Source organism: Sminthopsis crassicaudata, chromosome 4 (assembly GCF_048593235.1).
Source record: "Sminthopsis crassicaudata isolate SCR6 chromosome 4, ASM4859323v1, whole genome shotgun sequence".
In the NCBI taxonomy this organism is placed as follows: domain Eukaryota; kingdom Metazoa; phylum Chordata; class Mammalia; order Dasyuromorphia; family Dasyuridae; genus Sminthopsis; species Sminthopsis crassicaudata.
The window spans coordinates 373,446,637-373,463,354 of NC_133620.1; the positions used below are offsets into that span (position 1 = coordinate 373,446,637).

At 54.4% G+C, this 16,718-nt stretch overlaps 1 protein-coding gene across 2 annotated transcripts; it reads left to right on the top strand.

Moving 5' to 3' along the window:
* Positions 1-5,552: 5,552 nt before the first annotated feature.
* EFNA3 (ephrin A3) lies at positions 5,553-15,736 on the top strand. Of its 2 annotated transcripts, XM_074265287.1 has the most exons (5): positions 5,553-5,774; positions 13,226-13,539; positions 14,019-14,084; positions 14,281-14,358; positions 14,594-15,736. In XM_074265287.1, exons 1-5 carry the CDS (start codon positions 5,647-5,649, stop codon positions 14,722-14,724), a joined length of 717 nt encoding a protein of 238 aa, XP_074121388.1. In that variant the 5' UTR covers positions 5,553-5,646; the 3' UTR covers positions 14,725-15,736. The 2 variants fall into 2 exon arrangements, with proteins under 2 accessions (XP_074121388.1, XP_074121389.1); XM_074265288.1 differs by lacking the exon at positions 14,281-14,358.
* Positions 15,737-16,718: the final 982 nt, after the last annotated feature.

Genomic DNA, 16,718 nt, shown 5'->3' on the forward strand with positions numbered 1-16,718 from the left:
ATTTAATGTGCCCTTAAAAAACCGATGAAGTAGAAGTTTTAAGTTTTTCATGATCCTCTCATCAGTTTTTTTTTATATATTTAAAAACGTTTGTGTTTCTTAATGTTTGTTAAGTTTGTAATTGTTTACAATTAAAAAAACTTTTTTTAAAAAAGAAAAATCACAAACTTTCAGATCAATCAGTTTGGAGAAGAGGGTTCAGGGGCTGGGAAAAGGGAAAAGGACTTATCTTGGCCCTTTTCTTCTTTGGGCATGGATTGGGGGAGGAGCCTGAAATCAGAGAGACCTGAAGTTTTAATTGGCAAAACAAATGATCTTGGGAATAAGAGGACATAGTTGGAGAAGACAGAGTCAGAGAATATTCCCAAAAGTCAACTCCCAGTGCCATACACATTACCATCCTAGATGCCCCACACTGGTAGGGGTCAGTCCCCACCCTTCTATATGGTGCCAAGGCTGTTTCCTTTCCCCCCTCCCCCTCAATTAAGCACTAATGAGCTGTCATTAACTCAAAGCATTAGCCCTCAGGTGGAACTGGAATCTGTGGTCCAGACTGGGGTGGGAGGAGGGGGGTGGAGTACGCCTAAGGGTGTCTAGAAGCAGACAAGGCACCTAAGGGATCCTGACTGGGAGCCAGAGAGAGGCCTTTGGGGAGGGAATGGGGGGAGGTATAGGAAACTAGACCCAGTTAGCATAAATCCACCAGGCCCTGTGTATTTATCACTCTGTGTATCTCTAGATGTGACTGTGTATGTGATTGTATGTTCCAGAGTAATTGTGTATCTGGAACTGTTTTGTCTATCCTAATGCAACAATGTCTCTGTCAGTGTCTGTATCCTCATCAGGACTACCTGGCCTCTGAGTCTCTGGAAACTCTTCTGCTGACTCTGATACATGACGTTGGTTTTTATTACAAATCAATTCTTTACTGTGAGGATTTTGCATGGATTGGTCTGAACCTGCCTAATATAAGGGAGGGGAAATCAGGAAAGACCCAGGGGATGGGAGGTGAGAGAAGCCCTGTTGTCAGACCCTGGGCTGGGACTTGAAGAAGAGAGGGAGGTAGAAGGGAGGTGGCTCTAGTCCTCATATGTGACCTTGGACTCCAAAATATTCTGAGGTCACTTCGTGGGTAGAGAATAATGGGGATCCAAACTGATGTTTCCTTTAGGATTTCCTTATTCCGGAGTCATGTAATATCTGCTTAAACCTTACCACTAACATAGAGTTGGAGGAGAAGAGGGCATAGAGGATCCAATTTCCTCAGGAAAAAATTGGGGGGCCCTTCCCCCCACTCTGCTACTTGTCTGTCTGCTGAGGAGCTGGGACCTGTACAAACTAGTCCTCATTTGGCTTCCTCCCCAGGGGAACAGATCCTTTCCAAGTGAGACTGGGGAATGCTGGGGCAGTCTGGGAAGGAGCCTGAGGAGCAATCCAATGTCCCAATCTCCCCCTCCCCCCTCTCTATACCTACTTCACAGACCTGGATTCTCCCCACCCACCCCTAGCTGCCACTCCCAGGCTTCACTCTGAAAGCTCTGCCAGTGGACCCTTAGCCAGAATTCTTGTGGGGAGCTGAGTTGGTGCTACTACAGAGATTCCTCTTCGTTCTCTTTGATTCCTCATCTTCATTTTTCCTTTAACCATTTCCTATGATGACTTTGGGCAGGGAGAGGAAGTATCAAAGAAGATATATAAAGGGCCTTGCTAGTGAGGGAAGTGTCCTGAAAAGAGAGTTAGGAGGAAGAGTAATTTTAGAAGGAGATGGGACAGTCTGGGATTTGATGGAGACAGGGGATCCAAACAAATGGGGTCTTTTGCAATGTCTCTCTGGATCCATTCCATCTACTATATATCACCTTACTTCCTGACCATTAGGAAAATTTATAAAGAGTAAAGGGGAAATTCAGTTGAAGTAATATTAGAATCCTAAAAGAAGGGATCATAGAAAAATTAGTTAGGTATTCAGAATAATTTTGGGTAATGTTAGTAGTCCCCTGATTATAACATCAGTGGTTAATTCCCTACTCTCAAACTTTATCCCTCCTCTCTATCTTTCAATCTCCAACTTCCCAGAACTAGAAGAGACATGAGTTAAAATCCTGGCCATAGAAGCAACTAGTGTGTCCCTGTACAAATAACTTACCTTTTCTGTACCTTAGTTTTCTCATCTGCAAAATAGGGACAATAAAATCTTTATCCATTCCTCATGTGGTTATTGTGAGGAAGGTGCTTTGTTAACCTTTAATCTCTATTATTGCAAATGATCTTACTGTTCTTCACCTATCCTTACCACCTTGTAAATGCCATCTTCCATAATTTCTTAGCACTTTCCAAATATACTGTACTTTTCTTCTCTCTAGATTTCTAGGTGCTCGTCTTCCAGGAATTGTAATACTGCCCAGGAAGGGTAGTAATGACTAGAAACAAAAGATCCTAATCTGTCTCTCAGTCTCTGTCTTCTCTCTCTCTCTCTCTCTCTCTCTCACACACACACACACACACACACACACACACATTTACCCACTTCTCAGTAACCCATTTTTGCATGAAAATTCTTCTATTCCTAAATTTGGACACATACATGTTATGTACATATGATCTTCATGCTGATGTTTGTATGTATATAGATCCAAGTCAAATGCATATCTCCTTATTAGGACTTACACACTTCTGAATATACATCTTAGTGTCAGGAGATAGTTGTGCTTCTCTTCTTGTTGGAACACATGTCTCCATATTATGACACACATGTGATTGTGTATTGGTAAGCATGTGTGGGTCCTGTGATAGAGGTGCAGAGCCTGTGAATATTTCATGCCCAGAGCTGGCGGCTGCCTCTCCTGCTTACACTCTTGCCTGCTCTTCTCTGTCTCCAGCGCCTGTGTTTATTTGTTTAATGAATTATTTATCCATAGCCCCCCCTTCCCCCTAACCTCCCCCTCCCCCAGGCCCCAGCCTCTATGATTTATTGAACACGGCTCAGCTCTGCGGTTGCCACCCGCTGTCCCAGGAGCTGCCTCTGGCCATGCCAGCCAGAGAGCTTCTCTTTCCCATAGACCTGCTCACCTCCTTGTGACTCTAGGCACAAGCTGGGAGATCACTACAAGCAGAATCTCACTATTCTAGGTAGGAAGTCAGGAAAATGGGAGAATGCCTTGAAGGTTTTGGAGTCAGGAAGGGTGGAAAGAATACCTGAGGATTGTTGAGGGAGATGCTCTAATAGCTAGATGCCCAGACCTTATAGAGAAAGTCTTAGATCTTGGAGAAGGCTGAAACTACAAAGAAGGACCTAACTTAGTTAATCATGGGACCAGGCCCAAGGAAATCTCCAATCTCACAGAGAGATATTAAACTCCATGGCAATGAGCCCAATCCCTAGAGAGAATTCAACCCCTATAGAAAAAGGCCTTCTTCCTCTCCTCTCTATCATTGGAAGAGATGAAATTAGGAGTAAGGAGAGAAGTGAAGCTCCATTGCTGAAGGTCTTGGACTCCTGAGAGGTAAGCTATATAACAGCTGGCAGCTGTTAACAAAAAAAGAAGAAAAAAAAAAAGACAATGTCTTATTGCCACAATATTTTAGTATTTACAAAATGGTCTCCCCCTAACAATCCTTCAAGGGAGGTCATGTAAGCATTATTACCATTTTTATTTTTATTATTTATTATCACTATGCAGAAAGAAACTGAGGGCCAGAGAAATACCTAGTCCATGGCACCCAGCTAGTAAGTATAACTGACAAAACTTGAATTCAGGTCTAATTCCTGGTCCAGTTCTCCTTCCATTATAGCCATCTGTCTTGGGAAAAACTATAAGAAGTTCTCAGGAGAGGGAAGGGGAGGCTGTTTGTGAAGTTCCCTCCAAATCACCCCAAGGGGCCTAATTTATCTTCTGATTTCTTAGGAGGGAGAGGAGATCCCCTAGAGGTAAGGGAGAGTCCAGGGACAACACTGTCAGCTCTTGCCTGCTTGCTGGGCAGCAACTGGGCACAGTGCCCATTCTGGTTGGCACTGCCTACCAGGCACTTATGGAAGGCACGTGATTCACACACCCTGATCCTGACGCTTTTTAATTGTGGGCATCAGGGTCAGGAGTATCCATGTGTGCCTATTTCTTGGGATAGCTGGGAATAGTGCCAGCTCCTGTGTGCACAGGGGTATGCCTAGGTTTCTAAGAACCATATCACCTCACCCACTAGCCCGAGTCTCCCCATAAGGGGAGTGGGGCATATCCTTATTCCACATTCTTCATTCTTCTTCCTGACTTTAGGGTTAAAGAAAGGGAGAGAAGAGGAAAAGGAAGAAAAGGGGGAGAAATGGAAGAGCAGGGTAAACAGAAGTGTGTGCCAGCTGTGGGCATGTGTTTCTGTTTTTTGTGTTAGAGGAACTGTATGTCTCAGCATAATTGCGTGTACAGGGACTGTGTTAAAAAACCTGATTTGTGGCCTATGCTCTGCCCTTTGTGCGTCTGCATTTGGGTGCCTGTGAGTGTGTGTGTGTGGAAAGTCCAGGTACCACTGGAGGGGGGAGCCCAAGGGGCCTGTGTCAGAGTAAGACTAACTACTTGGGTGTCCCTTCTTAATGACGCCTTCTGCATGTTTTAGGAATTGCCCCTGGACTCTGACTCAGAATGGGTCCTGTTGAGCTTAGAGCTCCCTCCTCCTTTCCCATCACTACTGTACCCCTTTGCCTAGTCAGAGGGGTCTCCTCTCCTCAATCCTAGCATTCCTGGGACCCCAGTGACCCTTAGCTTACTGGCCTCCCCTATCCCACCCCTGCACCTCCTGCCCATCTGTCTGAGAAAGGCCACCAGCTCACCAGCCCTTCGGCCCCTGGGGCCAGCCAATGGCATGTAGCAACTTCTCCTGGGCCAGGGTGTCTGCCCACCGTCCTCCCTATATTTTGCCTCTCCCCTCTAAGGATAGGCAAGGGGAGAAAACAGAAAGGGGAGGATTGTAGATATGTAAAGCGCCTTGCAAAGCTTAAAACTCTATAAAGGAGTAAGCTATCATTGCTGTGGTGGCCGATTTTGTTGCTCTGCTTCTCTACGTCCTCAAAAGACATCCGTCTCCCATTCCCAGTCATTTCCTAGGTTAGAGACCTTGGGGTTTTCTCCGGCCCTCCCCACCCCCCCCCCACCCCCCCCCCCCGCACTCAGATCTTCCAATTTAGCAGAGGGACAAACTGCTCAGTCTTAGGGCTGAAGCTTGAATTAGCTCAGACCCACCCAGTCCCGGAGGGGAGGAGAGAGTCCTGGCTTCTAGCCTCCCAATCTCTTCCCTTGGGGAATTCCTTTTTGGAAGCGGAGGTCTGTAAACCCTTTTGGTAGCATCTCAAATCGAGGTAGGGGAAGAGGAGGAGGAGCATGAGCGCGTTCCCGAGAGGGGAGGGAAGCCCGGGTCTCCATCTCCCACGCGCCGCGCGAGCCCGGGCGGGGAAGGAGAGGGGCGGGGCCTTTGGGTGGGTGGGCGCGCGCCGGGGGCGGGGCGTCGGGGGCGCGCCGGGCGAGCGGAGGGGGAAGGGTGGGGGCGTGGCCTAGGGCTCGGGGGCCGGCGGCGGCGGCGGCGGCAGCAGCAGGGAGCTGGGAAACGGAGAAGCGGGGAGCGGAGCTCAGTCGGGGGGCGGCGGCGGCGGCGGCTCCGGGGATGGCGGCGGCTCCGCTGCTGCTGCTGCTGCTGCTGGTGCCCGTGCCGCTGCTGCCGCTGCTGGCCCAGGGGCCCGGGGGGGCGCTGGGGAACCGGCATGCGGTGTACTGGAACAGCTCCAACCAGCAGTGAGTCCGAGGGAACCCGGGGACCCCGGGGAGGGCGGGGGTTCGGAAGAAGCTAGGGCCCGGAGAAGGGCAGATCGGGAGGCGCCGGGGGCAATCTTGGAAGATGGGGGTGAGGGGCATCAGGAGTCTAGGAGGGATGCAAAGAGAGGCCTGGGAGGGGGGGTCGGAGTAGGTCGGAAAGAAGGGGGCGCTGGAGACATTGGGGGGCGCGCGGGGTGGAGAAGCCTGGAGAGCAGGGCATCGGGTTCTTGGGATGCGAGCGCTGGAGAAATCGGGGCCGGTTCGTAGGGAGGGAGGGAGAGGGCGCTGGGGGCGTCTGGGAAGACTCAAGGGGAGTATCTGAGGGCGCTGATTTAGGAGGTTGGGGAGCAGTAGCGTAGGGGGATGTGCTAAGGAAGCTGTTCAGATCCCGGAACCCCTTTCCCTCTCCATTTCTCCCGGCACCACACAGCGGGAGTCGCACGCCCCCGTCCTACATCCCCACCCTCCTTCCCCGCCCCCGCGCTTGGTCAAGGGGCCCGGATTTGGGGGTGTCTGGGAAGCCCTGGAAGGAGAGACCAACTTAGGGAAGGCAGATTTCAGAAGGCCATTGACCTGTTTTTATTTAGGAGGATGTTTCAGAGCCATGTTTGGGGTTCTTTCTGTCTCATCTCTTCAAAGTGGGGGGCGAGGGACGGGGGGGGGGGTTGAGTTGTCTCTATCTTTGAATCTTCCCGAGAGGACAGGAAAAATGTGTGTTATGGTGTCTATGTGAATGTCAGCTTCTGAGTGTGTGGGTTGTGTCGCTGACTTGGGGTACCTTGCCTGGACTCGCTGTTCGCTCTAGAATGAGAGCTGTGGGGCAATGGAAAGATAGAGAGATATGGAGGATGAAGCGTTGGGGAGGGGGGGCTGTCATGTCACAAACACACTCAGCTTGGAGATGGTGTGTGTGTGTGTGTGTGTGTGCCTCTAAGTGTGAGCGGGCGTGCGCCGCTGTCAATGTGCGTGTGTCTGAGTGTGTGATTTGTGTGTCTGCGTCGACGATGGTGTCTGGGGGTAGGGTGGGGGTGATGGCAGGAGGGGGCTGTCAGCCTGTTGGGGAAGGGGCGGTCAGGGTCCATTTAGGGATGTGTGTGGAGAATGGAAGTGTGTGGTTATGCCTGAGTTCGTGCGGTTGTCAGTGTCTCGGTCTCCGGGATACGTGTGTGGTACGTCTGGGTCAGGTTGTGTATGTTTTCCTCGGGTGTGTATGCTGGGCGTTTGTGGTTGTGTGTTTCGGCTGGGCTTGTCACTGTGTCTGCTGTGCCCTGGCTATTCATCTTCGTGTGGTTGTGTGGCCCGGTTCTGTATGTCAGTCCTTGCTTCTCCCTCACTCTTCGCTGCCCTTGTTTCCTCCTCCCCACGGAGCTACTGTGTGTATCGCCCTCCCTTCTTCTGAGTGTTGAGTGTGTATGTGGGGGTGGGGGGTCTGTCCCTAGGGGCGCGAGGGGGGGGAGAAAGTATAAGGGGAGCTCACTGTCACACCTGCCTGGGCGGCGACGCGAGAAGCTCTGGATATTACCCCCCCCCCGCCCAAGGGAAGAGGATGGCTTGGGGAGCAAACCGTAATGCCCTAGAGGGAGGGGGCCCTGGAGAGCAGAGCAGTCCCGACCCCCAACCTCCCAGGGGAGGGGCTGCCTCGCGCGGCTTCGTTCTTTGTTGTTTTGGGCTCAGCGGCTCCCCCTCCTCCTAGCGCCCGGAGTGTCAGACTGGGGGGTGGGGTGGGGATGAGCCAACACCCCCCCCCACAATCTTGGAAATCTGAAGTGGTGGAGCATTTGTCTAGGCGTGCCCCCTCCCCCAGCGAGAAAGGGAGCGCTCCTAAGGGCTAGAGGAAATGATGGGGGGATAAGATGGCTCCCCCTCCCCACTTTTCTCTTCTCTCCCCCACCCCTGGGCACGCACGCCTCTCCGCCCCTCTAGAGTCTGGTGGAGAGTCGGGAGCGCGTTGGTAAGGGGGCTCTCGGGTCTTCCAGCTGCCCTTAAGGGCCCGCCCGCTTTGAAAGGAGATGGTAATGGTGGGGGGACGCAGGATGTGATCCTAAAGGGTTGGTGGTGGGAAGGTCAGGGCCTCCCCCACCTGAGTACAGGTAATAATTCCAGGAAGGGAGTGGGGGCGATTTGGGCTGAGGTGGGGAGCTCTCCCCTTGGCTGCTCTGAATTGAAGAGTGTCGGGTGAGGAGGGGAACGTGTCCTAGGGGCGAGGAGGGCACCGCCCCCCCCTCCTTGCTTCCCTCGGCCTTTGTTGCCGCTGCGCCCGGGCTCCCCGGCTCCCTCACTGCGGCAGCCGCGGCCCCATAAATCGTGAGAGCGACGTGCTCCGGAGCCGGGAGAAGAGAGGGCCGGGGAGCTGGGGGCGGGGAGCAGGAGAGCTTGGGGGCGGGGCCCTACTGAGCCACAGGCTTCCACCCCCCCCACCCCCACCCCCACTCACACCCCCCCACCTCCACCCGGGGTCACGTGGGGAGGGGCTTCATTTGCCACCCCCGGATCACGTGGGAAGGGTCTCTGGCCCCCTTGGGGGTCACGTGGGGAGGGCCCTTGCTATCCCGCCCCCTAGAGGTCACGTGGGAAGGGTCTTTATATCCACCCCCTCTTCAGTTTCCCCCCCCTTCAGTTAAGTTAAGAGGGTCTGTCACCTAATGAGGTCACGTTGGGGGTGGGCAGCCAGGGGGCAAAGAGGCACACGTTTCTAGGTCCAAAAGCCTTTTATATATGTGCCCCATAGTGGGGGCACAGTCTGGCCAGAGGCTGCACCTGCTGGGCAGACTGGCCAAAGTGAAGAGGGCTATGTGTAAAGGGTATGGAAGTGGAGGGCGGTAAGAGGAGATGGAAGGGACCTAGATTGTGGGCTAGCCCACAATTGTGGGTTGTTGGTAGCCCACAATCCCAGGAATTGAGGAGTTTGGCAGAGGACAAGGCTGGGGTTCTCTGGGTCTCCTATCCTTGTGCGTGTGTAGCTCCGGTCTCTTGGCTTTCCAACCCTGCCAATTTCTTGGTCTGTGTCTATTAGTATCTCACACCGAGCTTGTCTCTTTCTCTGCCTTGGTTTCGGTCTCTCCACCTTTGCCTACGCTTCGGTTCCGATTTCTGCCTCTGTTCTCTGCTTGCGAACCTCTGCCTCGCTCGGGCTCTTCTCCTATGTCCCTGGCAGCTTCCCTCGCTGTGCCACTGTCTTTGCTTCTGTTCCTGTCTCTCCTGTCTCTGACTCTCTGCTTCAGTCTCTGTGTGTCTCTCCGCTCCTCTCCGCCGCTGCAGATCAATAAACCTTCGCCGCCGCCGCTGCTGTCGCAGGGAGGAGGGGGCGGTGGGGGGCGGGCGGTGCTAATTCTCCGCCCCCAGTCGGGGTAGGGGGAAGTCCGGGGCATAGACCCGGCGCTGTGAGGATGGGAGGGAGGCGAGCCTTTGCAGGGAAGAGGTTCTTCACGGTCTCCCGGGGATCTGGGGCCTTTCTATTGGGATGCTCCCGCGGGGATGTTGGGACGACCCAGGGTGGGGTGGGTTGGATAGGAGGGCGCCTAAACGTGCACGCGCGCCCAAGGGAGCGTTCTCGCCCCCTCTCTTCTCCCACCCGGGAGAACGCGCAGACCCCCACGTCGCGCGCACGTGGCCCAAGCCTCTACCTGCTGTATGGAAAAACTGAAAGCGCTGCTGCGGGAGCGCGCAACGGAGCCGGCGCTCCAATGCCTAACGCCGGAGTAGGCAGATGAGAGAGCGACGTTTTGGTATTCCTTCTCTCTTTCTTTAGTCGCCCTATTTCTCAGCTCCTCCCCTCTGCACCCCAGAGTTCTTCTTTGCTATTATGGTGGGGGCGTGTAGGGAATTTAACAAGTCCCCAGGCATCCTCTTGGCCCCCTCTCGCCTCGCGCAGCCCAGCCTGGCCTCGTTAGATGCCCTGTTTGTGCATCCCTAATTGCCCCGAGGGGAGAGACCCAAGCCTCTCCCATCCCGCCACTTCCCTCTGGGGGCATCTTAGTGTTTTAGTGTGAGGGCGGGGCCACAGCTTGAAAGTCAGAATGCTTGAGTCTCTCAGTCCCTAATCTGATGAGGGGACGGTCAGTACTCTAGAGGTGGCCATGGAGTTGGGCAGGCGATAGAGGGAGTGGTCCGCAAGCTGGTTTATAGCTCTAAGTAAAGGGATAGAAGGTGATGCTGGAGTAGTGATGGAGAGGTGGAAAGTAGAAAGAAAAAAAGTATTCTCTGGATATGACCAGAGACCTGCGTGGTTGAAATAATGGGGTGAGAGGTAGTATAGCAAGAGGGGACTGTGCCTAGCCTTGATCTGAGAGGGGGAGGTGAGAGGTACCGGGCTAGGAGAACCCAATGTTGGGGCTCTCGGTGTTCATGGAGGAAAGAGAAGAGGAAAAAGTGGAATAAAAACAATTGGTTTTAAGGCGCTCGGGTCTGGGTCCCTCTTCCCCGCCTACACACCAGGCTCCCTTGAGGGCTTAGTTTAGCTTCTTTGGGAACTGGAAGGGGGTAGTCAAGGCAGTTCCCCTCCCCACAACCCTGGGAAGGGAGTAGGACTGACAGTTTCAATTAAAGTGCTGAATTAAATCCTACGCCTCCCTGGCGTAGCGGCTGGGGAAGCCTGGCACCCGCCCCTCCCCCACCAGATGCCAATTGGACACAAATCTTTGACAGGGAGACTGTGATGGGCCCACTGCCCACTTGGTGGGGATGGGGGGGAGGAAATTTAGGGAATATTTTGAACGAGATTTACATTCTATCCCATTCTGTATAAGGGGAGCTAACTGCTGCTGCTTAGGTCCCCTTTTATAAGGCTCTCATTGCCAGCTCCACTAATTAAGATGAGGCACCTGAAGAGTGATACTTGCTGGAATGAGGTGGGGGTGGGGGTGGAGTACAGGGGTGGTGTAACTGGGTGGAGCTGATTCGGGGTGGGCATGAAGGTACTGGGTGGGGCCAGAAGACAGAGGCCCCAGTGTAGTGATGAGGATGAAATTGGCAGGAGACATGGTGAGGGGGCAGTGCTGGCACACCACCCCCCAAATTCTCAATGTCTCTTCAACCCTGAGAGAGAAGAGGGAATCTCTGGGGTTGGGGGTGGAGAGGGCCCTTGGGCGGAGGCTGAAAGCCCTGCCCAGTCAAACCCGTTTTCCTGCTCCCAGTGCCCCAGGCCAGAGCTCCTGCCCACCCAAGTACCTGGGCCAGGGAGGGGCCTGAGTGACCCATCACCCCCGTGGGAACCAAGGGGAGAGGGTGGCATAGTTGATGACTCAATGGGGGTAGTGGCTTTTCTCACAAGGGGTGCCCCTAATGTTGTATAGATTTTAACTGGCAGGGAACCTCACCTCTAGAAAAAGGGTGCTCAGAGGTAGGATGGGAAGGCTAGAGAAGTAGGGCAAGGGAGGAGCACCCTCCGGACCACCTAATGCTGAGGCCTCCAAACTTGTAACCCTAATGACTGCTAATTATTTGTGGAACCAGGAATTGCTTTGTGATGTTTGGGGGATCTCTTAGGAACTGGGGTCCCCAACTGAGTAGGTACTTTCCTTAACCTCTTTGCTAGAAAGAGAATATTCCCTATCCCTAAGGGGTAAAGTAACCTTGGGCAAGTAACTTCATTTCTATAGTCCTTAGTTTCCTTATCTGTAAAATCAGGGATTTGGACCACATGACTTTAGAGATGTCCTACAGTCCTAATCTGTCATCTTACAACTCCTACTTTTTAAAGGGACCAAGCCTCTTCAAGTGGGTGCTGAGCCCCTCACATATTTTTCTGTTTGGAACTATTAGTGGAGGGGCAACTATGCTCAGTTTGGGACGAGGAATAGAGTGTGAAACAGGAGCTTTGATAGTTAAGGATGAAGCTAAGTCAAGTCCATCCCTTGGACTGTTTGGTCCTCAGTCAGGGTAATAAATCCCTTTGTGGGACAAAAGGGTGTGAGAGGAAACACCAGAAGAAGGAGCTGAGGGAAAATAGGGCAGGAGCTCCTTGAGAGTGTGTATCAACTAGCAAGAGGTAGGAGGTGGAGAGGGCCAGTGCAGGAGAGCTAGGGCTGTCAGCATATCAGGCACATCTCACAGAAGATTTAGCTTCCATGCAGCTTCTGGTGGGGCAAACACTGGATGCTGAACATATTTGTGTATCTGCCCTAGGACTAATACATGTGCATACATGAGGCTTATGCGTGTATGTTGGAGGCAGGCTCAATCTGATACCAGAAAGTGGCAAGTGTGAAAGGTGTGCTGGGTAAGAAAGGTGTCCTTCAGAGGGACATGGTGGGGAACCTCACCCTCCCGCCCCAAAGCCTCCTGGGTCCCCCAGGTGTACTATGGGGGATGGGTATGCCTGGGAGTCGCCTGGGCCTGCTTCGTTGCCATGGTAACCAACGCACATGTTTTCCCCCTTGCACATACTCCCTTTAGTGGGCAGGGCTTAGATTGTTTAAGCCTCTGCTGCCCCCAGGTGGTGTCTGCAGGCTGGAAGTGAATGAATGAACCTAGAAAGCAGGGGGGGCAGAGATGTGCTCCTCTTTCTTGAGGAAAGAGGCTTGTGTCCCGCTGAAGGGAGAGAAGAGAAATTGGAGCTGAGGAAAAGCTGGGGCTGGAGGAGAGGGAAGAGAGTTGCAGGGATCCTGGGGAAAGAAAGTAGAAAAACATTGTTTAAGTGTAGAATATGGGGCTAGGCAGATACGGGAAGGTGGGGTGAGAGACAATGGGGAGAGGCGCAGGGACAGAGGGGAAAAGTTGGATGATGAAGAGGGGAAGAAGAGTGGGAAGGACGGAGGGGGACGGAGCCGGGAAGGGACAGAGGAAAGAAGGTCTGAGGGACTCTGAGGGAGGGGCAGAGAAGACCCGGACTGAGGCCGCCAGAGTTGGGGGACATTAAGGGCAGAGGAGCAGGGAGTGGGGGACTCCGGAAGAAGGGAAGGGACTAGAACAATGCTGCGCTGATGGGCAGGCCTGGGGGCAGACCCGGATTAGCCGAAGAAAGGGGAGAGGCTGGGTCAGCAGGGGAAAGACCGAGCGGAGAAGACTCTGGGGAGATGGGCAGGTGCTGGGTTAACTTTAGGGGAGGGGAAGATTCTGGGGGACACCGAGGGGAAGGGAAGAAGGGTTATGAGAAGGAGACACTAGTTGAAGAGTACTGGAAGGGAGGGATGAGGAATATCGGTGAAAGGGAGGGTTACAGAGCGGTTAGGCCGGGCGACTGAGAAGCATTGGAAAAGGATAGCGAGGCCATTGGAGGACTGCGAGGGTGCTAGCATTGGGGAGGGTGGGCGATCGTGGGGGGAGGGAGGAAGAAGAGAATACTGTGAGAAAAGGGGGGGATGGTGAGAAATACGGAGAAAGGATGGATGGACGGAAAGGTCCCGGGAGCCGGAGTGTGACCGGGGGGGGGGGGGGGAGGGGGAGATGGGGGAATGGGGCTTAGATTCTGACCACTTCCCTTCGCCCTGCAGCCTGCGGCGAGACGGTTACACGGTGCAGGTGAATGTGAACGATTACCTGGACATCTACTGCCCGCACTACAACAGCTCGGGCTCCGGCCCGGGAGCAGGCCCGGGCCCCGGGGGCGGGGCGGAGCAGTACGTGCTGTACATGGTGAGCCGAAGCGGCTACCGGACCTGCAACGCCAGCCAGGGTTTTAAGCGCTGGGAATGCAACCGACCCCACGCTCCCCACAGCCCCATCAAGTTCTCGGAGAAGTTCCAGCGCTACAGCGCCTTCTCACTGGGCTACGAGTTCCACGCAGGCCACGAGTACTACTACATCTGTGAGTGACAGCTCCTGCATGGGACGGGCGGGGCATGGGAAGAGGGAGAAAGCAGGTCCTCCAAGTGGCAATTTCTAAAAGTTGAGTTTGAGGGCGGGGCCTCGAGGCTGTGAGTGACAGCGCAAGGGCCAGGTGTAGGAAAAGTCAGGGTCCGCGTTCGGGACTGCCCCCAGCGCGCGGAGAAGCTGCGCCTTGGGGCGAGGCTGTCGCCGTCGGGGCACTTACTCCGGGATGGGAGGTAGGGGAGGGGCAGCTGTGAGTGACAAGGCCGGAGCTGGGGGGGAGGGGGCCAGGGGCATAAGTGAGAACAGAACAGAGGGTGAAGCTGCTCCCGCTGAGGTTTCGTGGGGGACGGCGTGTCCAGCGCCACCGAGGGAACTGCACAGATGCCGGCCTGGTTCGGCCAGAGGGAGGGGAGGAGGGGGCTTTTCCAGCCCGGGAGTGGCGGGGAGTCCAGCTGGGTCTGTCTCCTCCCTCAGCAACGCCCACCCACAACCTGCACTGGAAGTGTCTGAAGATGAAGGTGTTCGTGTGCTGCGCCTCCAGTGAGTATTCCTCCTCCGGCGTCAGCCGGCTCCCGCTCCCCGGCTCCCCCGCTTTGGGGCACCCCCAGCTTCCTGGGGGCGGGGGCAGAGGCAGCCCTGGGGAGGAGCTTATCCCCCAGCTGTAGCGGAGGGGAAGGGGGTCCTGGCCCTGACGCGCTCCCCTCCTCTCTTCCCCATCCCCCACCCCACCCCGCAGCGTCGCACTCCGGGGAGAAGCCGATCCCCACCCTCCCCCAGTTCACCATGGGCCCCAATGTGAAGATCAACGTGCTGGGTGAGTCTGCGCAGCGCCCTCTGGTGGCCACTGCTGGAACTGCAGCCCCACCCTCACTGGTGCCTTCCCCGCCGGCTCACCTTTGCATGCGCCCCCCTCCCCCCGCCCTCCGAGGGTTTAGCGCCCCTCCCCCCATCACCCGCGGGTGGGCGTTTCCCTTGCTCTGCTGCTACCCCGCTGCCGCGTCCCGCTGCTCTCCCCCAGGCCCGGCCCTCACCCGCGTGTTTATCCACAGAGGACTTTGAGGGAGAAAACCCCCAGGTGCCCAAGCTGGAGAAGAGCATCAGCGGGACGAGCCCCAAGCGGGAACACCTGCCCCTGGCCGTGGCCATCGCCTTTTTCCTCATGACGCTCTTGGCCTCCTAGCTCCGCTCCCGAGCAGGGAGAGGCGGAGGGCGGGGCTGGTGGGAGGAGCAGCCGAACCACCGCCACCTTTCTGGAGGGAACTTTCTTCCCCGGCTGGATGTGGGGGAGCCCCTTGGCTGGCGGTGCCCACCCCTCCCCTGCGCCACGCTAAGGGCCGGGCACTCCAGGCGTCCTGTTAGCGAGACCCCCAGGTCGGCCTGGGGCCTGCCTTGTGGCTCTGGAGATATTCGGTACCAAATTGGGGGGGAGAAGGGGGTTTGGGCAGTGCCCGGCTTCCTGCCTCCTCCCGGTGCCCTCCTCCCTGCCCCCTGGTGCCCTGTCCTTCCTTCCTCCAAGAGAGACCCCAGCTAAATTCCAGAAAGAGCAATTCGGAGTCTGGGAGACAAATTTGTTCCTCCCCTCCAGGGGCAGAGCCAGGCCCCCTATGGGGGAGGGGACTAGTGGGTGAGGGGGTGGGCACTGCCTGCTGCCCCCTCCCCCTGTTTACAGCAATAAGCACGTTCCCCTCCCCTGCCCCCACCCTATCCCACCTCATCCCAGGATCGTGGTTTGGATGGAGATCAAGTTTACAAGTAGTCACCCTGGGGGGTGGGGGCGGGTGAGGGCAAATGAACAAGGGTGGCTCGGGTGGCAGGTGGGCATGTACAGTCTCTATATCTCTATATATAATGTACAGACAGACAGAGTCCCTTTCCCTTCCTAACCCCCCGGTCCCTTCTTGAACCTTCCCCTCCAGCTTTGGACCCCTTCCCTACCAGGCCCGGCCCCTACCCTGGGAGCCACCCCTGGCCCCTCGTTTGTCTTCTGTGAAGACACGACCTATGCAACGCACAGACACTTTTGGAGACCGTGAGACAACAACAACCCCCCCAGAGACCGGGACCCAACCCTTAAATTTCCCCTCCCCCGGCCCCGCCCCTCTCCTCCGGGACCTTTTTCAAGTGCTTTGGCTGTGACTTTCATACTCTGCTCTTAGTCTAAAAAAAATAAACTCCAGATAAAAACAACATAATTTCTGTGTGTGTGTGTGTGTGTGTGTGTGTGTGTGTGTGCGTGCGTGCGCGCGCGCGCACGCACTTCCTTGAATATCAGTGTATGAGAGAGCGGGAAAAGAAATTAAGGGAAGGGTAGAAAGCCCTTTGGGCAATTACCCTCCTTTTCTGATTAAGCATCTCTGAAGGAGGAGGTTTCGGGGTCTTCCGTTGGCCACTGGGAGGGAGATGCAGATATGATCAACTGACAACTCATTGCGGAAGACAAGGAGTATATAGAAAGCATGAAGACTGGGTGGGAGGTCTCATGCAGATTCCGTGGGTCAACTTTGGTTTGGATTCCTAGAGGGAAGGCACAGTAGGCATTCTAGGTGAAAAGCAAGCGTGAAATAGTAAATATGATATATGGATTTAGAGAGCTGGCTGGAACTCTAGAGCACTTACCCACTTTTTTTTTCCCCCAAAGCACTGAAAGAGGGAGGGAGGAAGCAGGAGCAGGAAAAAAAAAAAGTCTTAAAACCCAGAACCTCTGATTCCAAATTTAGTACTTTCAAATGTAAAAAGAAATTATATTTTGTACTAGGTCTGGGGCAGGGGGAAATAAGCCTGATTTGGAGACTTCATATTAGAGAAATGAGGGGAAGGGGGGGAAATCAGCATCTATATTAGTGCCTGATACAGGGGCTGAGCACAGATTTGCCAATGTCTCTTGATTCTCACTATAACCCACACAGGTGGGTACAGTTACCCCCATTTTACAGTTGATAAAACAGGCAGTCAAGATTTAAATGATTTGCCGTGGTCACACAGAAGATGTGAATTCACTTCTTCCTGACTACAGGTCCAGCACTCTATCCACTGGACATGGAAGTAAGAAGAGTCAGTTTGGTGAAGGAATAGGACATATTGGATATGAAGTATTTACTACATGCCTAAGAAGCAAGCAGTTGTTTGTTACTGTGGGGAACACTAGAAATTAGAAGAGGGTTCCTGCCTTTGGTC

Bases quoted from the DNA above. Each gene is read 5' to 3' on its own strand.
- EFNA3 (XM_074265287.1), top strand. From the start codon at position 5,647: ATGGCGGCGGCTCCGCTGCTGCTGCTGCTGCTGCTGGTGCCCGTGCCG. The intron at 14,085-14,280 runs GTGAGTATTCCT...CCCACCCCGCAG, and splicing joins GTTCGTGTGCTGCGCCTCCA to CGTCGCACTCCGGGGAGAAG. The intron at 14,359-14,593 runs GTGAGTCTGCGC...GTTTATCCACAG, and splicing joins TGTGAAGATCAACGTGCTGG to AGGACTTTGAGGGAGAAAAC.